Source organism: Calypte anna, chromosome 1 (assembly GCF_003957555.1).
Source record: "Calypte anna isolate BGI_N300 chromosome 1, bCalAnn1_v1.p, whole genome shotgun sequence".
Taxonomy (NCBI): Eukaryota; Metazoa; Chordata; class Aves; order Apodiformes; family Trochilidae; genus Calypte; species Calypte anna.
The window spans coordinates 182,819,692-182,845,903 of NC_044244.1; the positions used below are offsets into that span (position 1 = coordinate 182,819,692).

The following is a 26,212-nucleotide window of genomic DNA, read 5'->3' on the forward strand; positions in this document are numbered from 1 at the left end:
TCACATGGAATACACTAATATTATGCTGTAGTTCTGTTCTGTTAAGAAACTAGGTTTTGCATTATTAAATTAAAATAGCAGGAAGAAACCAGGCAGTGTCTTTGTCCTGGAAGAAAAAACTTGAACACAGCCAGTTTTGTAAGATTGCCACAGTGAACAGCTCGTCCAGACCTGGAACACTGGAACAGGTTGTCCAGGGAAGCTGTCTATGCACTTCCCTGGAAGTGTTCAAGTCCAGGCTGGATGGGGCTTTGAGCAACCTGGTCTTGTTGGAGACCCATTCAAAGGGGGGGAAATGAGATTATCTGTAAGGTCTCTCCCAAGCCAAACCATTCTGTGATTCTATAATTCATCTAAAAGATTCCATTAGGAGCATCCCATTTTGTGTTCTCACAAATTATATCAGTGTTTCAGTAATTACCCCTATGTCTTCACCTAAATAACAGTGAGATTAAAAAATAACTGAGAAAGGTAGAGTCATAAATAGACAATGAAAAATCAGAACACAAATACAAAATAGTCCAATTTTTATTTCAATAAATAAACTCAATATCAGCAGAAACATGAATCATACACGTTATCTGGCCATAAAAAAATGTAGGCACAGCACAAGAACAATTTATTACAAAAAGTGACTTTTTAAAAGAAAATATCATTAAGTGTTGGCTCTCAAGTAGAATACAGGATTTATTTTCATGGCTACATTTTCAACACAGTTTAGAGCAATATAAAATATCCACATTCTGGAGGATCAAATTACATCAGTCCAATAACTCCTTTTTTAATTTTTCGTTTTTCCCCCTACATGACTTAAAGGTCAGGACAGTACAGATATAATTGCAAGTCTAAGAAAACTGCTGTTTGGCTCATACCTGCTGCAAAAGGAAATAGTACAGAAAAGAACCTTTAAAAATCAAGTCCTAAGTTGCATACAGGAAGCTTTAATCAACAAAGAATGTAAGTAAAAAGGATATAAAATACTTTTAAGTTAATTCCCTGCCCCAAATTAATTTTGCACAGATGTAGTTCTAAGACTGCTAGGGTTCAGAGTTCTTCATCGTGCAAAGTGTTGTACAAATGCACCATATGGTAACAGCAAAAGGATTAGTACCATTTTTTTCTGGATTTATTTATCCATCTAAGAATAAAACTACTACTTTTGTAACAGAAAAAGCAGTATGATAGTTCAAGCTGCAGCACAAATTAAGTATGGGAACTCATTTTATACATTAAAACCTTGTTGACTACTCAATTACATTATTGTAGCTCTGATCACTGCTCCATAAATGGCTAAGTATTGAAGTGTAAGAACCACAGGTATGGCCAAGCAAAAAAGCATGTGGTCAGCTTTTCCCTCAGAATTCCTTAAGATACTGATAAAAGAATGTCAGTTTCAAAAAGGTGAAAAGCAGACTGTTAGTTTAAGTAAGGAAAAACATGTTTCATTTCCACACGTGCACTTATTCCCATGCTCTGAACTACGCAGAGAAACACCATAAAAATCTTTGACAATTTTCTTTTTCTTCCAAGTATTATCTTGAATATGAATTCTGTTTCATTGGCCCCTCCTGCTTAGAACAAAAATTGTCCCAACATGCAGAGTCCTCGGGTGCAACTGGAATACCAGATGCAACTAGATCTTCAAAAGTCAATAATGTAAACTGTGGTTGGTTTGGCTCCATGGAACATACCTAAAAAAAATACATATTTTAGTTTTACATAAATCAATAAATCTCAATTTTCTTCCTGCAATATTGCCTGTTCTTTAAATGACACACTGATTTCTCAGAAAGAAAAAATATTCCAGTTAAGACCAGTATCACTGTCCATAATTTAGGCTATACAGTAACTGACAGAAGTATGTAACAGGCTACATGGAAAAAGCAAATTTTTCTTTAAAACTCAGTTTAGAAAAATGAAAGGACAGAGAATGCTGCAAATACCACTGAATGAGTGTTTAAGTCTGGAAGAAAAAAACACCAACAAACCAAAAGAAATCATACTTCAGTTCTTCAGTAGACTTAATTAATTGAGATGATAGTTTGTGGATTTATTCCACCAGGGGTGTGCCTATTCATACTCTCTTTAACACTGCCAATGACTGGAGTTGTGGTAAGTTTCTCTCAAACCCATGCTACCTAAGGACAAAAGGGTCACAATCTACCCACAATTTGTGGTGTTAAATCCAGATTAAGTGCAGACTGAGATATTAGAGATGAAAACTGTCATGATCTCTGTGTTAGTTCTGTCACTCCAAGAAGAATCACTTCTCAAGGAAAAAGGTCAGTTTTTGAGCACATTATTGTGCAGCCTGCTGTGTGCTATCTTCAAGTGTAATTCTTTCCAAACAGCATGATAAATAGTACAGCTGCATGTATAAAACTTCTAAATCTTGCATTTGCTCCAGCAACATTTTGCAATGTCTAATATTTGACAGAATTCAGCAGGGCTACTCTGCAGTGTGGTTATTCTGTACATCACATGAACTGACACATTTCTGATGCATGCTAAGGTACTGTAAACCTCTTGGGAAGTGAATACTTATGTCAGGTCATCACAGAAGAGTTGGGATGAGCTGTCCTGAAAAGACACATGCAATAGTACAGAAATTTTCACTTTATTTCCATACTGGGGAATCACAGAATGCTCACTTGTCCTATTTAAAATGACCTTTTTTCAGCAAATTGAGCTAAGAAAAATTAGGACATTGCAAATTTAGTCAGTAGACAAGTATGCCCCTGAGATGTTTCTTGATGTGAAGACTTTTCATCATAACTCTTGATAGCCTGCTTATTCTTCCTATGATAATTTCACAGTGTGTGACAGTTATGGTGAAGGTCAACATTTAAAAATCCTGCATTTTTTGTCAAATAGTTAGGTAATTTGTCTTTAGAAACAACAGATTGACATTTATCAGTATTCCTTAGGAAGGATGATATGCAGCCCCACTATGAAATTAAGTATATCCTGTCAAACAGAATGCACACATTTTCTTAAAGAATATTTGACCACGGACTTACCAGAGTAAATTCTCAAAGGTTTATATCTTTTTTTTTTTTTAAATCTAACTAATACTAGTTAAAAGGTCTGCCCTCTGTGTCATCCATGAACATAGATTCAGACCTCATGACCATTACAGACGTGTGCATGATCATTTTCACCCTTTCATACATTCAAATACTGACTTTTGTTCTAGTCCCTGGCAGAATCTTTTTATCTAAATAACAGCAAACAACCAACCTATTTTCTTGTGAGCAACTATAACAACAGAGACGAACTTGGCCATCTGTCACACTTTCCTTTGCCAAGTGGCTATATCAGCCACAACTTGCCAGTCCACCTCAAAATTAACTTTTTTTTCCTATCTTTATGACCCAGGTGTTTACTAAGTTACACAGAAAATCCTGAAAAGCTTTTAAGTTATTTTGTTTCTTCTCCCAGTAGAGAGACCACATAGAGTAAAGACTAACACTGATGTTCTTCCCATCTGTTCATTGTTGTTGCTTGTCTCAAGGGTTATCTTGTCATAATGGTGTTTGGAAGATGGATGGGCTCTGGGATACATGCACTGACAGTCACCCATTAAAATCAACTGGGGTGATTTGAGGTGCTGTACTAGTTTAGCAGTCCAAATTGGTTCACTGTCTCCACTTCCCCCTGTGAAAACCATGTTTCCTACATGAATACAAGCAGGTTGTAATAAAAATCACTTATTTTCTTTAGAAAGAAAACACTGAACACTGTAACACATACACCCCATATGTATGCAGAGCTTTCCTGAAAGAGGCACAACAAAACTGCAATAGTTCAGTAACAATCTGGTTAATACTGTGCTTAAGATTATCTTTCTCCTTGGGCATGCATCTGAGAAAAAACACTTTTAGCTACCCCATTAGAATAACTTCATATTCAATTTATTAGTTATCAAGACCTGAAAACATTTAATAATTTCTTACATCAGAATTCTTCTGTCCAAATTCCTCTTGTTTCCCAAGAGCCACTGCAACATGATGATGGTCATCTAACCTGGTTTCCTAGTATAGATGAAAAACAGCAATATAAATGCATTTTCTTCACCCTTTTCCAGCAAAATCTATATAAATGTTTTGAATATAGTCCAGAACAATAGCATGACATTTGAAATACTTCAAAATAATGGAATTCAAAAAGCAATGGTCCTTTTTAACAGTTTTGTTGGAGAGCACAAGGATGGAGATACATTAAAAAGGTTAACACATTGCAGCTGGTTACTATAGGTTACCATCACCCATTTGTAGATGTTTATATTCAAGTTTGTGACCCTTCTAAGTTACAGGCCATATAGCACATCTTGGCTATCTGCTTCCCAATGAGATGAACTCTGAGCTTCTATGAGGTATTCTGAAAAATAGCAATGCAAGCTTAAATTTAAACCAGTGACTCACTCTTGGCTTCAGACAGCACCAAGATCATAATTTCAGATTTCTGACGTGGCAGAGCAGCACTGCTCAGTGTAAATACAAATAAATTTTCCTGAAAAAACATTTTTAGATATGTAACTATACATTTAGTAATACAGTTTATCTAACAGGGGTTTTTTTGGTGTGTTTTCCTCTAGAAAGCCTATGAATTCATCGTGAATAGTTAATTTCAGTAAAAACACTTTTCTATACTGCTTCTGAAAAGTGTTTGTTTTATAGTTTTTTTAATAAATAGAGAGGGGGAGAGGAATGTTTTCCTTGTTATTTCACCTGAGAATTCTCATATAATTTCTCCACAAACTTTATAAAATGAAAATCAAGAGTAACAACAATTTAACCTAGAAAAATTAAGAATTTACCTATCACCATTAATCCAAAATTCAGCTAGTAGTTTGGATATTCAACTGAGAGGTATGACTAAATCTTCAGCTTCTGCTTCCTTGGGAAATAATCTAACTGCATTTTCTAATGACATAAATCATAGAATCATAGAATTGGCTGGGTTGGAAGGGACCTCAGAGATCATCGAGTCCAACCCTTGAACCACCGTTGCGGTTGCTAGACCATGGCACTGAGTGCCACATCCAGTCTCTTTTGAAATATCTCCAGGAATGGAGAATCCACTACTTCCCTGGGCAGCCCATTCCAATGCTTGATCACCCTCTTGGTAAAGAAATTCTTTCTAATATCTAACCTAAACTTCCCCTGGCAAATACAGCATCCTTCTTTTTCCTTTGACAGGCTGTTGGTTGTCTTATTTCCCCTTTTAATCTAAGCAAAATGTCTTTTAAAACAATGTTGTCAGTCTGTGATAGGCTTTTCCATAGTACATCTACTAGAAAGGACTTTCAAGTATTTCAGTTGCAAGGATACTATTTCTATGATTCCCAAACACAGCTGTAGATTGCTGAGCTCAAAGCTACTCATTCCAGCTCAGCCCAGACAGCAGCTGCTCTACTCAGGTGTAGCAGCAGTACAATTAAACGGCTTGGGGGACTTTACTGGCAAAGATGTGTATGTTTTGACATACAGGTGTAGAACTGTGTTTTCATTTTGATCTCTTCAGCAACAAAACTGCCTACTTGCAGATTTAGCAGTGAACTCTCTCTCATCTATTTACAACCAAAATATTAAGCTCATATTGTTTTACCTTTCTGCAAAGCACTAGCAGGAAACAACTATTTCAATTCTGTCTAGATTAGGAGAAATATTAAATGTCCACAAGAAACACCAACAAATCTGCAGTGTGTTACTTTCCAAGACTGTGAAAGTTATAAGTGTACTTACTACAAAATATTTTACCAGGTTTTCCAGTCATTTCCTAAGCTACAAGACTGCAAATTAGTCAAGCATAAAGAATGCTACCTCAAGCTTGATGAAATCTAACCATCTGTACACATCACATGCATTTCTACAACTTCCTCAGAATAAAAGATTATGAAAATTAGATGTTTGATCAAGTGTTGAAAACAACTTATATAGTTCCAGGGTGGAAGTGTTTTGTATTTATCTAGACAGAAAATTTATGACATCCAGTTTTTCATCATTTTGCTTTCTTCCTTCTTTCATTTTTTGCATGCCCAAGAGTGTAACAACTAATGAGAAGAGAGGACACAGCACAGCTCACTCAGCAATGGCCTACATCTGTAGTCAGAAGTCTGCAAACAACTGTGTTACAGCTTTAAGCTAGATGCACAGAAATTTCTTTTTGGGAACTTATGTACTACTTCTTGTTTGTGAAAATATAAACATATTATTGATAAAGCACTTTATATACTGTTGATAAAATTATTTTTTGTCAGTTCAAAGCTGCATTTAACAGGAAGCAACTCGTTAGATAATAGGGACTACTCCCCTGCAGAGCCCCTGACCAATGGATAACAAATTCAAAAGTTTCCAACTCAGTTCCCATATCATCTGTGATCACAAGAGTTTTTTCATCATCTTACAATAAAATGCAACAAACTATGCCCTTCATGTTGTCTTCCATGCTTCAGAGAAATGTAAATCCAAAGCAAATACAGAAGAGATCTTTCCTGTACCCCTGGGGATCTTTCCCCCTTTACCTCAGAGGATTTCCTTTACCTTTGTTTTGCTAAGATTCTTCTCTATAAAGAAAGAAACATATGGTTGATCAAAATTTGTTTTTCTCTGCCCAGAACCAAAGTGCTACTAGGGCTGTATAAGCTACAGGCACACTGAGACTTATAATGACCCCACTTCAAAGACTCAACAGAATGATGTGTCTGGGATTCAAATAATTCTGAATTCACTCAGCAACAGACAACTTATTTCACTTGTGAGAGGATGAGGGGCAATAGATTCAAGACAAAGCTCACAAAGTTCCACCTCAACATGAAAAATAATTTCTTTACTGTACAAGTTACAGAGCCCTGGAGTAGGCTCCCCAGAGAGGTTGTGGAATCTCCTTCTCTGGAAATTTTCAAGACCCATCTGGATGCATTTCTGAGTGACCTGCCCCAGCTTTGGTTGTGCTCTGGCAGGGGGGTTGGACTTGGAGGCTTCATCCACCCCCTGACATTCTGTGATTCTGTGAAACTGTACCTTCCTAGACAGTAGAACTGACTGCTGTGTGAATTCTGTTGGATTAGCTAGTCTTGGAAGTAAAAGCTTTCATTTCTGTTTATTTCTGACAACATCAAAGGATTAATGTCTCTTACTGATGGTGAAATTTTACATTGAAGTAGCACAACAACATCAATTACTAAAGCTGTTTCAAACTGACCCAGGTAATCTCAGTCTGAAATTCATATTCTGTAGCTAATATGTTTGCATATAGAGAAACCAATCAAGTATTTGCTGTGAAAAAAAGGCAAACAATTATTTGTGTAGCAGCAGTGATGCCAGGTAATTCTTAATCCCCAGGTGAGATTTAGGATAAACTGGGTGATTCCTTTATATATTGGCTGTATCCAAATGTCTCATTTAAGATTCTTCTTTAAAACAGATTTCAGAAAGTGCTCTCCAGCCATTTTTTCCTGATTAACTGTATAAAACTGGAACCAATAATAAAAAGAGTCCAGAATACATTAGACATTTTGCAAATAAGTAATTAGGATTTCTTTTTCCAGAATCAGATCTGTTACAAGTATGTATGTGATAAATACTGCAACACTCTTCAATTGGCTAATAATATTAAACAAGATAATGTTTTTTAAATGAGCAACATGTGCATTGCCTATGCGAAAAAAGCTTATTTAATACACATAGCAAATATATCTTAAAACTAAACTTATGTCTTTAAATGAAGTTTTACTGCATTTTTTCTCCAACTCCTTTCAAAACAGTTGGGAGAGAACTGAGGAACAATTTCTAGATTACTGTATGAAAACAAGAGCCTAAAACTAAAAGGATCCATCAAGATAAAACAAGAAGAGGCTCGTTCTGAGCTACTGCCTTCTGTCCAAGCCCAAAAATAAATGAGGAGCAGAGGAGGGGAAAGACACACTGAACAAAACCAAACCCTTGGTAACGAGGCAGCAAACAGTCAAGTGCCTACCAGGGTAGTTCATTTGTAATGTGCAATGAAGTAAAAAAAATTTTTTTTCATGCTAAGAGAAAATTCTTCCTCCAATATAAACATGCTTTGCTCTTGTGAACAGCTACAGGGTGTCTGAACAGTGATTTGCTCTGATTCACTAGGACTTCTCTTGATCTTTTTGTCAAGACAAGTAGATCTTTTTCTGGTCTTTATACTTTTAAGTTCCTTTTTTTCATATTATAAAGTACTTTCTAAAGACTTCAGAAAATTGTTTTGGGCAAATTGGAATCTCTTTAAAATAAAAATAACAATCCAAAATATGTGGTAATTGTATTTTAAACAGCCTTCTTCTCTTTGATCATCTCCTATCATAAAGACATAGGTAGATCTGAGAAGCAAAACTGTGAGGTCATTGTCCTTTTTTATTTGATAGAAGTTCACTCAAGCAAATTCAGCACAACAGGGAATCCATGAAAAATACTGCACCAATAGTAGTCTTAGAGGTGACAATGACTTTTATTGGCTACTCTTCTAGATTTCTTAAAATAAGTCTTTTCAGTTAAAAACTGTTTCAAGAACTTGGCTCAAGGGCAAATAATGGAACAAAAAATTACTTTTGTAAGTAAGAAAATGGGAAAAAAATCTAAAGAAACTTTAAAGAAGACAAAAAAATATGCTTCATTTTTGGCTAGTGATTGGTAACTGAAAAACTAAGTATTTTTTTCAGTATAATTTTAATAAATGTTGATATTTAATTGCAATTGTATCCCAATTAGGACTGTATTTAAAATTGATATGTCCCTTCATTGAAACACTACCACCTGCCTCACTAGAAGGCTGTGCTTTTGGGAAGCAGAGGGGCAAGCATGGAAGAGGAGACATTAAATTAAATTATGCTTCTAGAACTAAGTAATAAGAACAAATCAAATAATTATAAAGCAGTAAGTATTAGAGGGAGCTATCTACATTTCTGTCTTCAGGATATTTTATTCAATGAGCCATAGGCATGTCATCAGTGACTAATATCAGGAAGAGGTAGATGCTTCCTTGGCAATGGCAGACTGCTAGCATTAATACAGAAAGCATACCATTACAAGATGTGTCACAGGCTTTCCTAGTTTTTTCTTTTGCCACTCTGTAATTCCAGCTAATGAATTTCATGACATACTCATTTCCTAGAGACCATGGCAATTTTAGTAAGAGGGCTGATTTAGTATGGGTAGACTTCTAAAATAATACAAAACCAAACGTAGCTAGAATTCTTGAAGGAATGAACTGTGAACAGGTCAACTTATGCTGCATGTTTCTGATATGTTCATTCCCCATTACTACATCAATACCACACATGGAGTTTATATACAACACAAAAGAAGCATACACCAGATTTTTTTGTAATTTAGCCAAGCTCTGCTGGAACAGCTGTCTCCAGCAACATAGGTATTTTCAAAATGCAAGCATGGATCAGAAATTGAGCGCTCTTACTGAGAAGTGCACTTCAGACTACTTCGAGCTGTTGCCAAGTATTCATTCTTTAAGCTGCCGGTCAGCTATTTGCCAGCTGCATGGACCCATGGCAGAACTGGAAGAAGGTGCCCATTACAGACGATTTCAAAGTCACAATGTCTTTTGCATTTCTCTTTGCTTTAAGTGGTTGACTGAAAGTGCCTCTGAGGTGTAGATAAATGGTATTCTTTTTTTATATGGTAATTACATAACTTGAGATCATTATACAGAGTCATAGAATCATTTAGACTGGAAAATACTCTTATACTCTTAAGTTAATCGAGTTCAACTGTTAATAAAACACTACCAAGTCCACCACTACATCAGGTCTCTGTCAGTTCTTTCTGTATACACCATTTAAACTACAATAGAGGATTATTCTCTACCAGATCTAAAAGGATAGATGTTTTAGTGATAAATGTCAATAACTTTCTAGAAGTAAAACCAAACAGAACTGCCAAACTCAACACTCAGATAGAAGACTGAGCCCAATGTCCCAATTAAGCAAATGCAAGTTTTTTGCATCTCCCCATTCTCATCGACAGCAGCCAATCTGCACATCTCTAGTTCTAAACCCCCCAAATTATATTTCTACCAGCTTACACATTTCTACCAGCTTCTACAAATAAGAAACCCAGAAGAGCTGAAGACCTCCTCCATTTCAAATATTTAATGAAATGGGGTTAGTTAAGCAATGGGGTTGGTTAATCACTGGTCCCATTCTAGACCAACTAATGAAGAGCTTTAAAATCTTAGACACTGGTGAGAGTTCAGGTCTGAATATGCTTCAGTGAACCTCCTGCACAGCCTAGGATGAATTTCATGGAGTGAAAGGAATATACTCTAGGACCAGGAAAAATAAAAAGCTATTATAATGGCTGTGTATTATAATATATAGCTGACGTGTTTGTACAAACATCAAAAGTAATTTAAAATGCTGCGGGTTTATATCCTAAGTTTTAATTTATTTATGTTCCATGTGGTTAAATAGAATAAAGGTGAAGATGCAATTAAAAGACTCAAATATGCAATGCAATCCTAAGGTGTAGAGACTGTTGCAATTGAAAAAATAAATTTTAGTATTTCATACCTCAAATGCCCACTCTTCTTCTTTCTCTCCATCCAGAAGCATTTTTGTCTCATTATACACCTTCCCTATTTCCAGTTGCAATGGGGACACATTAAATTCAATTCTTTGCAAGTTAAAACCAATTCCAACTCCAACAGCCTTTAAGAAGCTTTCCTTTAAGGCCTACAATAAAGAATAAGGGTATTTTATTCATATTGCTGTTCTCAAACTCTTCTATAAAGTAAGTCTGAGTAGACAATGTAAAACATAAATTTCAGACTTACACTACTGAAAATGCTGATGCAATTATCAAGAGAAAAGTTATCAGAGCAGTTAATACCTACCCAGCTGAATTATAATAAGCTTGCATCCAGAATTGCCTAATGGCAATTGTACAGATATAAACTCTTTATTATGTTCTGTGTATGTGTTTAAAACTATCCATAAGTCCTAGAAACATAAACTATGTTGTTGTTCTCAAAGTTATTCTGACATTTTAAAAAACTGCTAAAATAGAAACCAATTCAAATATTGTCTCCACATGAACATGTAACTATAAAAAATACACAGTTTTATCATAAAATAATAGTAAAACATATATCAAAGGAGAATGTGCAAGTTATAGCATTACAGTCTTTTAATAGGAAAAAAGGTGTTACCCAGTGTCTGTGGAACATATCCAGTTGCATCCATTCATTACTCCTAGAATTGATTACATCCCACTCAGTTTCAGTAAACTGCCTTTTCATGATGCGAAAGAAATTTGGAATTGAGCTACTACCTATAAAATAGGAAGAGATATTTACAGACATTTTTGAAAAGCAGTAATAATAAGCAAATGAATTACCTCATGTTACTACTGTCGAAAAAGCTCTTAAGAAAAAAAAAATTATGAATCAACTCTGCTCTGCAATCTGAGTTTATATAGCCTCAAAGCAGTGATGCTGGTGGCTGTTCAGGGCACAGTATAGAAAGACCCATTCCTATAGCAGAATGACTGCATAAAATGAAAACCATAAACATATTATTTATTTTCAACATTTCCTTAAAAGAAAGCATTTAACAAGTCCTGCTTTTGTATTAAAAACATCACATTCAGCTACAAAAGTTGCTCATTGACATATGACAACTTGCTCTAGTAACATTTTATAACCACATGCTGTTTGTCCTAATTGATAAAGCTATTCTGCCTCCTGCTCTTGGATGCTGGGATAAAAAACAGTTTTTTAAGCAGATGTAGAAAACAATGTCTCAAATGTATTACTTGCACAATAAGCCTTATAGATTTATTCTGAAAGAAAAATAGGGATAAGGAAATGCCCATAATCCCAGGAATAAAGATACCAAGATTAAAAAAAAAACAAATCACCAAACCTTCAAGTCCTTAGATTAAATTTAAGCCTCTAAAAATAAGCACAGCTGTATAGCACTGCAGCAGCTCTTCAGGGGCCACACCATCTTTCCCCACTTGTCTAAATTTACTTGGCAGAAGACACTACAGACTCTGTGGTTATGCTGATCAATTACTCTTCTATAGCACACTGGAAGCTCTGGATCTCATTACATGCTTCACTAATCACCCACAGCCTACATCATTAATCAGCACACCATGCACTCTGTCCAATAGGACTACCAGCTGGCTAAACATACAATGGCAGAAAGCAATCTATTTTTTTTATTAGGGATAATAAAAATCTGGATAGAGGCAATTCCACACATCAAGACAAAATTTTTTCATATGTTATCCAATTGTATCATTGAAAAAAATTAACTAGCTGTATTCAAACAAAACATGGTCTTCCTTTCCAATACCACACTACTTTTAAGAACCCATCACTAAATAATTACTTAAAAAAGATGCAGATTCTAACCCTAGCTCTGCCACTGATTCTGAGAGTGACTCTGGGCAAGGAACTTCCCTTTCTACACTAATCTTAAACGAGGGATATGGATATTAACCCTTCTCTACACAGTGATTTTGTTTTACAGATACCTAAGCTCTATGGAAAAGCAGGCACTGGCAAGAGTCATAATTAATCTGAATTAATTAATGTCACAATAAGGCACACATTTAGATTTTCTGACAATTTCCTGATCATACTGTAATCAGACAGATTGTACACGTCACACAAGAAATGACAATGACATTTCAGAGAGGCTCCAATTTCATTTATAGACCAAAGGGAAGACATTGTCTTAAGACAGGTATTTTGCTGACAAATGCAGTAGTCAGTTAATGGAATGATCCAGAACAATCTAAGGACAGAATTAAGTTTCCCTCTAGAGAAAATGATGATACTGAAAAAAAGACATTCATTGAAACTTATGTAGTTGTACTGCTTAACTTAGTTCCTTAACTAAGTTGCAGCAGTAAAGAAAAAGGATTCCTTCTGGATATGCCTATGCAGGTTGCAGAAAACTGCATATCTGGTCTCTCTGTGCTTCTGAACATCCATACACATACAAGCTCCAGAGAAGATGCCACACAGAGGGGTTCAACCAGTACCAGAGCCCTTTCTAATACAACCCAACACTGCCTTCCCAGTGTTCAGGGTTATTGAAAAAAACAAACAAAAAAACCCCAAACAAACAAACAAACAAACAATTCCCACTTAAATGTTGAGCCAAAAAAATAGCCTTTAACAAAAAAAATTAATTGAAATGCTCAATCCTGCATTTTAAATATTCCTTATTCTTGTAAGTCATATTTACAGCTTTTGAGGAACCAGAATTTAGATTCTGATTCCAATAAATCCAGTAAAATGACAGTTATCTTAGCTATCTCAGTAGTAAAGTAAGATTTCCAGTAACACACAATGTGTGGACTTCAGAAAAAAATACTTATGTATGTAAATTACTTATTCAAACTGGTGAACATCAGGAAATTACACAGTATTTATCTGATTGGTTAAGTCTCTAACTAGGTAGGGTTCATCACTGAAATGGAATAAACTCAATTTTAGGACAAGGGAGATAAGACATGCTTCTATATGAGATTTGAAAAAAAAGTGGAATTGGAAGCAGAGAAAACCAGGAAGCTTGTTCCACAGATGGCACATGATTAATGAAAAAAGATACATATCCCCATCCACTATTTCAAGTCTTAGAAAGATCAGCCTCTCACTGCTGGTTTTCTCTGAGAGAAGAAAAACTGATAAGAGCAGATACATAAAAATGCTGAATAAAAGGTTTCAAAAACAGAAATGAGAAAAACGTGGATTTAGATTCTATAGGGAGTTGAGAGTGGCTTTCAGCAGACAGAAAAACTGAGCCACCTGAACCAAAATTAACATGACAAGGGGGTGGGAAAGTAGGGATGAGAATTTTGAATTATAGAATGGTGTATGCTGGAAGGGACCTTAAAAATCACCTAATTCCAACCCCCCTGCATATGCAGGGGCATCTCCCACTACACCAGGTAGCTCAAAGCTCCATCTAACCTGGCCTTGAACATTTCCAGGGAGGCGGCACTGAAAACCTCCCTGGGCAACCTGTGACAGTCTCTCACCATCCCCACATTAAAGAATTTCTTCCTAATGTCTAACCTAAATTCCCCTCTTCAAGTTTTAACCCATTACCCCCAGTCCTATCCCTGCATGCCCTTCTGAAAAGTCCCTCCTCAGCTTCCTGTAGGCTCCCTTTAGATACTGGAAGGCCACTATAAGGTCTCCCCAGAACCTTCTCTTCTCCAGGCTGAACAACCCTAACTCTGTCTTCATGGAAGATGTGTCCCAGCTCTTGGATCATCTTCATGGCTCTCTTCTGGACTCATTCCAAAATCACTATGTCCTTCCTGTGTTGAGGGCTCCAGAACTGGGCAGAGTTTAAATATGAGAAATTAAACACGAAACCAAATTTGCCTGGGTCAAAAGGATTAATTAAGTTCCACAGTGGCTCAAAGTAGTAGTTCACAGAACAAACTAAATGTAAAAATAACTCAGGTATGAAGGCAAACAATTTACTTATACAATGCTAATATTCCCTGCTAATTAACTTTAAAGCACATTAGATCCTAAAAAATATTACCTGAGTAATCTTTCAAAAATTGCCTTCTACACAGCTAAACCAAAATTAAAGTTTCTTCATTAAATTAAAATACACAATGCACTGTAAATTTCAAGTGGATTGAGTAAAAGAAATAGTGAGTGATACAGGAAAAGTACACAGCAGTAAAGCTGGAAAGTAATCATGTTATATACAGGTAAGTCTGCATATATGTGTAGCCAAAATTGAAGAGGGGGAGCGTGTGTGTGCCTGTGTAATAGATTCCAAACTGCCTTGATCTGCATGAAAGGAACAGGTCACTGAGCAAGAACTAATATCTAATCAATACATATCAACTTACTTGCTGATGGCAAATGGGCAAAGGGAAATGTACTACCTAGAAATATAAGCTACGAACTATGAACAGATCAATCTGCTTAAAGATGTGAAGCACAGGATAGCTATACATCCTACAAACTAACTGTGTAAGATTAATATGTTTTGAGTCCATGACTCCTGGGCAGACAATCCCTTTCACGTAGGACAAGCTATATTTGATCATACTTTACTATCTCTAAAGGAAACCAAAGTAAACAGACACAGAAGAACATTTCCTCTGCAACAGGCACCCAAGTCCTAATTGTTTATTAATACAAATTATCCATTGTAGTGATGTTTAGTAACTGACAAAACAAATAATTAGCTAGATAAATTACTAACTTGGAAGAATCAGATATGACAATTAACAAAGCATGTTTTAAAAACCTATTAGCTAACACAGCTTTATTGTGAATTGGATATTGGATTTGCATTCTGACCTCCCCATTTCTTGCCAGCAATTCTGCAGTTCTGCCAGTGATTTCTGTTAAACATGCATCGTCACATAACTACTGATCATACGTATTTCAGAGGAGCATTTACATCAAAAATGTCAGAAAATTTGAGGTTATTCAACAATTCCAAGATTGTAAAAATGGAGAAGTCTCAAGAACACTGATATGTAGTCTTTGTTGAGATCTGACATTTTCTCTGCAGTTAGGATTGTTGAGTCTTTGCATTATAGAAACAGATAAGGTTTCAATTCCATTACTCTGACTGGGTCTAACAGCAGTGATGACTATCTAAGCAATCTGCCCTGATAGTCCATGTTAAACAAAAGAAAGTGAAAAATCATAACAGATTAGATAGCTCTACCTCCAAAACTGCATTGGAGAAATAGTAGTTTTCATAGAGGTATGGCTCAGATAAAATGAAAATTGGAAAAGTCACAACCTATTAACTGGGTAGCTCACATCTGATGTGTTCACAGGCAGGTAGTGTATGGTCTGCAATAGATATATACATTTTGTGACTTGTTCTGAAAATATAAAAAAATGCCAGTTCATCTCAAACTTTGTTCAGAGTCCAGCATACTTCTACATGTTCTTTCTAAGCAAAACAATCAGCTGTAATATATACCTGCCACTGAAGAGCTTAGTGACATAAACACACCTGAGTGCAAGCACAAGGCTTTAGCTTGCTTGTGAATAGAGGAAATTTAAGTACTTAAAATACCAAGGATTACCTCCTGCATGCCCAGGACCAATGTGTCCCAATGAAGAGGAAGGCAGGCAGGAGTGCCAGGAGGCTTGCATGGATGAGCAAGGAACGCCTTGACACATATAGGGGTAAAAACAAGGTTTACAGAGGATGGAAGCAAGCACAGGTACTCCGGAAGCAGTAGAGAGGTCGTCGGAGAAGTAAGAGATCAAGTTAGGAAAGCAAAAGCACAGACAGAATTAGATCTGGCAATGGGGGTTAAGGGCAACAGGAAAAATTTCTACAGGTATGTCAGTGATAAGAGGAAGAGTAGGGAAAATGTGAACCCACTCCAGAAGAAAACAGGAGAGCTGGTCACCCAAGATGACCTAATGATTTCTACTGAACCATAAAAACATTAAGATGATAATAGCAGTAAGAGGTAGTTGCTGTAGTGAACAGGAAATTATAGGGGAAGTATTCCCATCTCTAATAAACAAGTACCAGTGCAGAATCTGGGGGTGTATTGGTATTATTGGTACTTAGTATCTAATGTTATATTGCATGAAATAGGGTGGAAACCAATTCTCAGTTCTTAAGTCATCTTCATCTACACAAATCTGACTGCTGATTCACACTGCCTAACACCTCCTTATTTTGACTAATGCAACTTCTTTCTCACCTAGGAAGATCTGTGACCTTAGAAAGCACAAGTGGATTCAGACTGAAATAGTTTCTCTGAAAGAGCCCAATGAGAGACATCTCTTCTAATTTCAGTGTTTGGTGAGGAACTGGCCCTCAGTACTGAGACACACACACTCTGGTGCTACACCCTCCCATATAACAGTATCAACTGCAGTAACGAAGCCAGAACAACAGAGTTCCCTACAATGGCAGAGATAAGGACACTGCTTGGAAGTCTGTCCCAGAACATGAATCTCAAAGCCTGATGCAGTAAAAAAATACCTTATCATTTTCCCACTTAAAACATCCCCAATTCAGTACTCCTCTCTTTTAGCCCTTCAAAATGAAGCCCCAAAATCCCCATAAAATGACTGAAGCATTGGTGGTTTTAATTTGGGAATCAATCTCTCCTACCTAACAGTGGAAGTAACCATACATACTTTGTAACATACTTCATAACAAGAACATACTTCATAAACAAGAACTTCTAAAGCCATTTGTTAGGCTTGCCAGCAGCTGAAAAGACTGTTTGTTTGGCTTACTTGACAGATGAAACCCAGCCTTAAAGATTTAAGATACGTTGCTACCATAAGTCAGTCTAAAAATCTGCAAAACTGTCTCAAAACCACCAACCTTGAAACTAGGAGAAAGTTACAGAATTGCACAGACAACATTCAAGTTTTGACAACTCAGGATAAAGACAGCATCTATCTTCCATCTCTTGCAACAAATGTGTTTAACTGTAAAGATGAAACTACTGGAAATGGGCAGTGTTAGCAAGATAATCCTTGAAAAAGCTAATTCTCAATACCTACATAATAATTACTTAACCTTGTCTCTCCTGTTGCATCTTTCTTCTAGAATTCCTTAATTGGAAAGCCAAAGTTAACTGTCATTAGTGTGGGAAGTACACACTGAGAAGTAATTTTAGTTTTGTTTAAAAAAATAAAAATTAGATTCTCTTTAAGCTCTCATTTTGAATTTATAACTTAATTACTCAAATGACCGATTGGAATAAACTGTAATTACAGTAAATTCAGTGTGCAGGATACTTCAGGGAAAAAAACAAACAAACAATAAAGCCCCACCAAAAAACCCCACAAACACAAGCTAGGCAAGCATTCTTACAGTTTTTCCTTGTTCTACCTTCTATTTTTACTAAGAGCTCCGGGTTTAAGTTTTTGCTTTCTTTACTGCTAATTTATCCCTTATTTTATGCATATCTATTCTCCAGAAGTTTATTTTTACTGCTTTATATTTTGCTATTAGTTTCTATTTTAGTCCAAATGCTTTTAGGTTTTGCTATTAAAATCCAATCACAGATTACTAATATAGGCTTTTTAATAAAAACCAATTTATTCTCAAAGAGGAGAATCAGTAAAACACTAAATTTTGGTTTCATGGTTTATTAATGCTTAAACAATTACCAGGATATGTGCAAGTCTTTTTACAAGTGTGACATAATTCCAGGTTAAAAAAGTGTTAGAAATATGACCAAATAAAAGACAATAATGAAACTGCTATACAATATGTATTCTTCAGGAGCAAGTTTAAGGGAACTTTTTGTTCCCATTTTCAAATAGAACACAAAAATTTCTTATAGCCACTATGATTTTAGTTGAACAAGGATAGTATTTAGCCTACTAATTTCTTAGATGTGGAGGTATCTTTTTTTCATATTTATAAATTCTGACTTCCTTAATAATCTAGAAGTAAGATTTAAGAAGTAAGATTTAATCTTAATTCTTGGTTGTTTTCTTCATCCCATACAGTGCATCTAAATATCTATAGCTTACCACTCTCTACTAATTTGGCAATTATCTCTTGTAGTAAAACATTAGATGCTGACTGCTGCTATGGGATTTACTGAAATAAAATACTAACAAAAACAATTAGAACTCTGCTTAAGGTAAAGGTAAGGCACCATAAGATGGACCAAAGCAATCCAAAATCCCATCTGTTTCAGCATTTCTTTCTAGGTCAAGAAATGATTATTGCAAAAGCTCAAAAGCAGCTATCTAAAAAGCATCACAAGTTCAAAAACCTGAACTTGACTCCTAGATAAAAGACATGCCAAATATCTTAACTGTGATGTTAAGTTTACCTAACTCTCAATTTATCTTACAATTACCAAAAGAAACAGCACAAAGTTTATAACTGTCTGGAGACAGAGTGAGCTTTCCTCCACTAGATAGTCTGAACTACTCTATTTAGCTTCTTCACATGGGACTTAGATGCTCTGGTTCATGTGTGACATATCTCTGATTTGAGTATCTCTATAATCTCTTCTATTATCTCACCTCAGTGATGAAATAAAAAGAGAAAAAATAGCTAAGTTCTGGTTTTAATTCTTTAACTCAGAGAAAAACAGATTCAAAAAATCAGGTGTTTGCACATAATACCCTGTCTTCTTAAAAAAGCATTTTAGGAAGCATTTTTAGATCAAATTAATTTTCTGTAAAATTCACATGCAGAAAACTTGCTCTTTTACGACCTGTAGTATGAAGCCTAGTGGAAAAAACCCAAATGAATACTGAAAAAAAGCCAATTTTATTGCATTCTGGAATTAAATTGAGAATGGAGATGTCCAGAAGAAACTGGGTATATTATGAAAGATCAGGAAATAACTGTTAATTTATTTAGCTCTGCAATTCCATTTAAACTAAAAAACTGCATTACTGAAAAGAAATTAATTCACTTGCACAGCAAGGAAGCTGTGCATATAAAACCTATGATCTAAACTTTTTTCCAAATGCTTAAAGCAATTTTTACCTTGCTATAATAATTTCTTAAGTCTCTGAAATGTTCTACTTTACACGGCTTAAGTGACTGGTAAATCAACATTGCACACACCAGTCAAACTAAGCTGGCACTTGTTGCAACATTTCTTGTCCATAAGTTAAAAATAAAATACGTGATCACAAGCTGAGTTTTTTCCATAGGATTTAGCAGCAGTGTGAGAATCCTTCTCTATCTCTCTCTTTTTGTGTGTGTGTGTGTGTGCGCGTGGAAGAGTTAAAATAGTGTCATCTGCATAGCCTCTCTTGCCAAACAGTGTTCACAATTACTTCCATTACAATTCTACAGTGTGCGTTTTCCCAAATGATTCACGAGTTCACCTTAAACTGATCTAAGGAGAAGAAGAAACCACACTAATCTCAGTAGTTCTTAAAAACACCTAAATGGAGAGCCTGAATTGACTCTGCAACAATTAACTGCCAAATAACCAACAGGTAACCACATGTAAGATTTATAAAGGACATACTCCTCAACCATCACTACATTATTTAATTCAGTATCTGAATAGAGTCTAAGAAGTGGTAAACTGCTGCACACGTGGAACATCTGTAGAACTGTGTCTACTTGCATGCTAAGAATAGTTTCTTGTCTTCAACTTTGAAGAAAATTATGTCTTGCAGCAGTTTCCCATTTCAAATTTTAATAATGGAGCAAAAATAATATGGAAAGAGGTGGCTTCTTGTAGCACAGATTAAGAACTGATACATAAAATGTACATATGCACCAGATCTCTTTGTTACATATTAGTACACAGTTAATAGCATATTTCTCAAAATTTTCAGCTGCATGATACTCTTGTATATTTGCACTGCATATTTTATTCACTGGTTGAAGAGTAAGAGAATGTAAGAACTACAATACTGGAAACCTCAATCAAGATTTTGTTAGATTAAATCACAAGATGGAGTATATAAGCAAGCATTTGGAAAAACAAAAGAAAACAAAAAACCCCTAGTATAATGTACTTTGTACACAGGGAGCTCTTTGTCCTTGTAGCAATTCCAAAGCAAGATTTATAGTGGAGTCATGCTCAGAAATACAATGAACTTCGCAACTGCAAAACAAGAGCACCACTCAGTGGAACTGTCAGACAAAACACTGACAAGGATACATGTTGGCAGCACAGCAGTTAAAACAGTTCATAGAATCATAGAATCATAGAATCCTAGGGGTTAGAAGGGACCTCGAAAGATCATCTAGTCCAACCCCCCCTGCCAGAGCAGGGCCACCTAGAGTACATCGTGCAGGAACGTGTCCAAGCGGGTTTTGAATGTCTCCAGTGAAGGAGACTCCACGATCCCCCTGGGCAACCTGTTCCAGGGCTCTGTCACCCTTACAGTAAAAAAATTTTTTCGAATATTCAACTTGAACCTCCTGTGCTCCAATTTACACCCATTACCCCTTGTCCTATCACTGGTCACCACTGAGAAAAGCCTAACTCCATCTCCCTGACACTCACCCCTTACATATTTGAAAACATTGATGAGGTCACCCCTCAGTCTCCTTTTCTCCAAACTAAAGAGACCCAGCTCCCTCAGCCTTTCCTCATAAGGGAGATGTTCCACTCCCTTAATCATCTTAGTAGCTCTGCGCTGGACTCTTTCAAGCACTTCCCTGTCCTTCTTGAACTGAGGGGCCCAGAACTGGACACAATACTCCAGGTGCGGCCTCACCAATGCAGAATAGAGGGGGAGGAGAACCTCTCTTGACCTACTAACCACACCCTTTCTAATGCACCCCAGGATGCCATTGGCCTTCTTGGCCACAAGGGCACATTGCTGGCTCATGGTCATCCTCTTGTCTACCAGGACCCCCAGGTCTCTTTCACCTACACTGCTCTCCAGCAGGTCAGCCCCCAACCTATACTGGGACATTGTGTTGTTCTTCCCCAAATGCAAAACTCTACACTTCCCCTTGTTGAACTTCATCATGTTTCTCTCTGCCCAACTCTCCAGCCTGTCTAAGTCTCTCTGAATGGCAGCACGGCCTTCCGGTGTGTCAGCCACTCCTCCCAGCTTAGTGTCATCAGCAAACTTGCTGAGGGTACACTCTATACCCTCATCCAAGTCGTTGATGAAGATATTGAACAACACCGGTCCCAGTACCGACCCCTGAGGGACTCCACTAGTCACACACCTCCAACCAGATTCTGCCCCATTGACTACAACTCTCTGCCTCCTTCCTTTCAACCAGTTCCTGATCCACCTCACTACCTGATCACCAAACCCATACTTGGTCAACTTATCTACAAGGATGCTGTGAGAGACGGTGTCAAATGCTTTACTGAAATCAAGATAAACCACATCTACCGCTCTACCATCATCTATCCACCTAGTAATTTCCTCATAGAAGGCTATGAGGTTAGTCAAACATGATTTACCCTTGATAAAACCATGCTGACTGCTCTTGATGACCCCCATGTCCTTGATATGCCTGGAGATAGTGACAAGAACAAGTTGTTCCATCACCTTTCCAGGGATGGAGGTGAGGCTGACCGGTCTATAGTTACCCGGGTCCTCCTTCTTGCCCTTCTTGTAGACTGGGGTGACATTTGCTATTCTCCAGTCCTCAGGCACCTCTCCTGTTACCCATGACTTACTGAAGATGATGGAGAGTGGCCTAGCAATGACCTCCGCCAGCTCCCTCAGCACCCTTGGATGCATTCCATCTGGACCCATCGACTTATGGATGTCCAGATTACTCAGCTGATCCCTAACCCAATCCTCATCTACTACGTCAAATTCCTTATCTATCTTCCAAGTTATTCTACTAAGTCAAGAATGTTTCTAAGAAAAATTTTAGGTGAAAAAAATACTATTGTTAGTTCATATTACAGAGACTATGATTTAAAATTCTGTTCTTAATGTTGCTTATTTGCTGGCTCACTTTCCCTCAAACAATTAGCTCAGCTTTCATTACTATTGTATTTCTTTAACAAAAATACAAATTATCATTCCAGAAAGGAATATGTATGGTCATGAACAAGATCTCTTTAGAATTTGGAAGAAAAAACTATGTAAAGTTAGATAAAGTGGAAAACAATTACACAACCAGGCACTGATACACTTCTGACAGTTATTACTTACACATAATGACAAGCACTTAGGTTTGTTTCTCTCCTTATCAAAAGGCAGAAAAGACTTATACAAGCTCCTGACAAACAGATTACTTCAGGACAGACTATGCTAGCTGCAAAACTCCAGATACTGAAAAGGAAAGCCACAAATTCTATAACAATGCATTTTTTATTCTCTGTATACACTGTGAAGTTTGCAACTATTTATTCAGATTGTGGATACAGTAACTTGCTCTATTTTTGTGCTAATTAAATACCTAAATCTCTGACATTATTAAAAAATCATCAATTTCATTCCATCATTAGTCTTTGGATTAATGAGCATCACCAGAAAAAACACCCTTTTTCTCTCTTGATTAAAATCACTGAAGCCTGTTTGTAGCAGATCTCAAAGAGCTGCTTAGTCTCAACAGCTCTTGTTAACAAACTAAATGCACACAAATGCCCAGAGGGATGTGGCAACATTTGCTTTATGGTGAGAGGTCATGGCTGCTGCCACCAACAATTCTGGGACATGTTGGCAGGAGCCTCTCTTGCTACTGAAGAAGTTAAGAACTAAACGTTGTACCTAAACCCAACTTTTACATCACTAAAAATTGAGTTTCACTGCTTCTTCTACATTTCTGCTGAGATTCAACTCTTTGCCTGATACCAAATCCTACTTTTAAACTGCAGCTTCATGTTGTTATTTGTCATGGTGTTACCAGGACAGGTAATAAAATAGTCACATTACAGAAGCAGAACAGCAAGCAAAACATTGACAGGATGAAGGTATTGTTTTTCTAAATCTAGCCTGCTCAAGTCGACAGAGCTGAGAATAAGTGACAACAGATACTGACAGCCCAGTTCAGATTCCACACCTCTAATGACAGCAGTAACTAAGGACACTGAATGAGACACACACTTAAGACACAGGGTAAAAGAACCTTGATTTGTTCTGACACTGCATGCAAAATGAGAAATAAATCAATGGACACTGAGTTATCCACTATTACAGAGATTTAATGAGAGGGAAATGAGAAAGGAATAATGATTAAATAAGCAAAAAATACAAGAGAAAGGAATCAGGAGAGATGAGATTTTTTTTAATAAAGCCATCTACTGATGAAGTTAAAAGATATTTTTTCTACTAATTTATGAAGAACTGGGAATATAATCCTTTAAAAAGCTGAAATCATTATATTCTAAAATGGAGAAGTAATACAAATACAGGTTTCTAAACCTCTACTCCTCACAGGTATTTCCTACTTTGAGGAGAGTTTAACACATTTCATATAATTCATCATCTGGTCACTGACAATGTCTCTTCAAAATGCCAGCTAGATTTCCAGCCAGCAGAGGACACAAGATATCTCTACCTCATACACGGCAGGTGTAAATGACTCAATTTTTCATTTCCCAAGAAAAGCTTAAAATACAAAGAATAAACATTTTTATTTTCATTATTTACCTGCTCAAACAGAAAAGCTTTTTTAAGTTAGTACTGCACACCCATAGCAAATCTTTGATGACAGTTTGCTACAGTAAAGGGCCTGGTACTGGCACATGAAGTATACACACTCAATGGAACAATGGAGTTAACACTCTCAGGCTATGAAGTTCTCATGATGATGGATCCCACCGTCTCTAGTTGCAAAGTTGTGTCTGCTTGTACATAACAGACAGCAATCCCATAATTTATGTATCTGCAGATGCCAGCTCTGCCAATATCATAGCAGGATTCAGAACCTTGTTTTTCCAGGGTTCTGCTTTCTAAACTGGAAATAACATCCATTTCTGGCAGAAAAGAAAACCCTAAACACTGAAAAGCACATTTAAAATTAAAAAATAAATTTTAAAAAAAAAAGGTAAATAAACACATTCATAAACTCTCTTCTAATTATGCTAAATTTCTAAGATACAGATTGGTTCTTTGGGAAAAATTACAGAATCTGCACTGGTTTACCTGGTAAGCTAGTCTTCATAATATCAATGCCAACTTGAAGCTCTGGCTCAGCTGCAAGAACTGCATAATCTCCTTGATGAGAGACATTGAAGTTGTAATTGGAAGAAAAACTGAATAGATTATTTGCCAGGAAAGGTTTTCCTTTGGATGTCCTTTGCAAGCGTATTTCATTCCAAGGAATGCACAACTTTTCTGCAATTAATTTCCGTATCAGCAGCCGACCAGCCTATGAAATAAAATGGAAGCAATATTCATAAAGAACTGTTATGCTATGTGCAAAATAACCATGGTTGCTAGAAAACCAACTGCCTAAGCAAAACAGGGCTCTATTACTGTCAATGGAAAGTAAAAGTTTATTTTAGCCCAATTATTTACATTTCTCCCTGCCAAGTAAATTTAACCAAAAAAAGTTCACTGGGCCAGAGTATTTAATATATTTGTTACCACTATTAGAACAAAAACATCACAAGACAAAAAAAAAAAAAAAAAAAAAAAAGCAGTCCCTGCCTAGAAGAATCATGTATTTTCTTCTCTACCATATTTACTTACTTAGCATATTATACTTTTTATATAGCACTGAAGGGCAGAACTATTCCAAGAGCTTTCCTTCTCACATCACAATACATTCATTGTACCTACGTGCTACCTACGTGCTAAATGAAATACTGAACAATTAAAATCGGTAAATAACATCTTAAAAGTTACTGGCAGAAGTCTGTATTAGCAGAAGTCTGTATTACTACTACATTGTTATGCAAGATTTAAATTCTGAATTATGTACAACAGCTTTATTCTTTCACATGACATTGCTACTTGCGTGTAGTCACCTCGACTACACTGAGTTTGTCTGCTAACTTGACACCACGACTTAAAATTTGTGAAGTCTTTCAGAGTAACTATTATCATCCTGCAAACACCTCTTTTTCCTCCTAAGTGAAACTTTACCCTGGAATGCCCTTGCAGGTTATATTTTCCTGTAAAAATAAGAAATTTGGGCAATAGTGAATCTGAGAGACAACTGCGTCCCCACGGGAGCGGGCCGGTACCGGGGCCCGGAGCCGTCCCCTCAGCCAAGGAGCCTCCGCCACGGCCCCGCAGAGGAGCAGAGCAGGGCCGGGCCGGGCAGTGCCCCGCCGGCGACACCCGCACTACAGCGGGTAAAGGAGGAAACGGAGGGCTCCAGGCAACGCGGTCTTTTGCGTCCCGCCCGCGGGCTAACATCGCCAGCCCTAAAGGAGAGGAGAGGAAGCCGCCCCGCGCCGTGCCACCCCCCCGCCAGCATGTACCAAGGCGGCTTTGGCATCGCGGGCAAAGACAAACTGTCCGACGCGGTCTTTCTCCTCGGGCTGCACCAGCCGCGCCGCCAGCAGCCACTCCTCGCGGCTGGGGCGCCAGGCGGCGCAGGGGAAGGCCCAGCGCACGCTCCCCATGGCCCCGCACAGCCCGCGGCGCCGCGCTCCCCAGCGCCCACCGCCCGCAGCGCCCCGCTCGGCTCCGCCCCGGAGGGCCGAGAGGCGGTGGGAGGGAAAGAGGGCGGAAGGGAGAGAACCGCTGCGCGGCACGGCGGCCAAGTGCGGTGTGAGAGGCCTTGTGAGCGACAGGGGAATGCGCCAGGTATCGGCCTATCAGGGGGAAGGAGGTGCCTGCGGCTGAACTACACCCGCGGTGTCGT

General features: G+C 37.3%; 1 protein-coding gene across 1 annotated transcript; it reads right to left on the minus strand.

Annotated features, from left to right (window-relative positions):
- Positions 1 to 784: 784 nt before the first annotated feature.
- On the minus strand, positions 785 to 26,030 carry AASDHPPT (aminoadipate-semialdehyde dehydrogenase-phosphopantetheinyl transferase). Its single transcript, XM_030469140.1, has 6 exons — positions 25,827 to 26,030; positions 24,541 to 24,766; positions 11,194 to 11,315; positions 10,556 to 10,717; positions 3,957 to 4,034; positions 785 to 1,691 (listed from the first exon to the last, which is right to left on the minus strand). The coding sequence occupies exons 1-6, from the start codon at positions 25,968 to 25,970 to the stop codon at positions 1,533 to 1,535; spliced, it is 891 nt and encodes a 296-aa protein (XP_030325000.1). The 5' UTR covers positions 25,971 to 26,030; the 3' UTR covers positions 785 to 1,532.
- Between the last annotated feature and the right edge of the window lie 182 nt (positions 26,031 to 26,212).

Coding starts and splice junctions, on each gene's coding strand:
- AASDHPPT (XM_030469140.1), bottom strand. CDS start 25,970: ATGGGGAGCGTGCGCTGGGCCTTCCCCTGCGCCGCCTGGCGCCCCAGC. Junction 24,767..25,826: donor GCGATGCCAAAGCCGCCTTG/GTACATGCTGGC, acceptor TTTATTTCATAG/GCTGGTCGGCTGCTGATACG. Junction 4,035..10,555: donor AAGAAGAGTGGGCATTTGAG/GTATGAAATACT, acceptor CATCTATACTAG/GAAACCAGGTTAGATGACCA.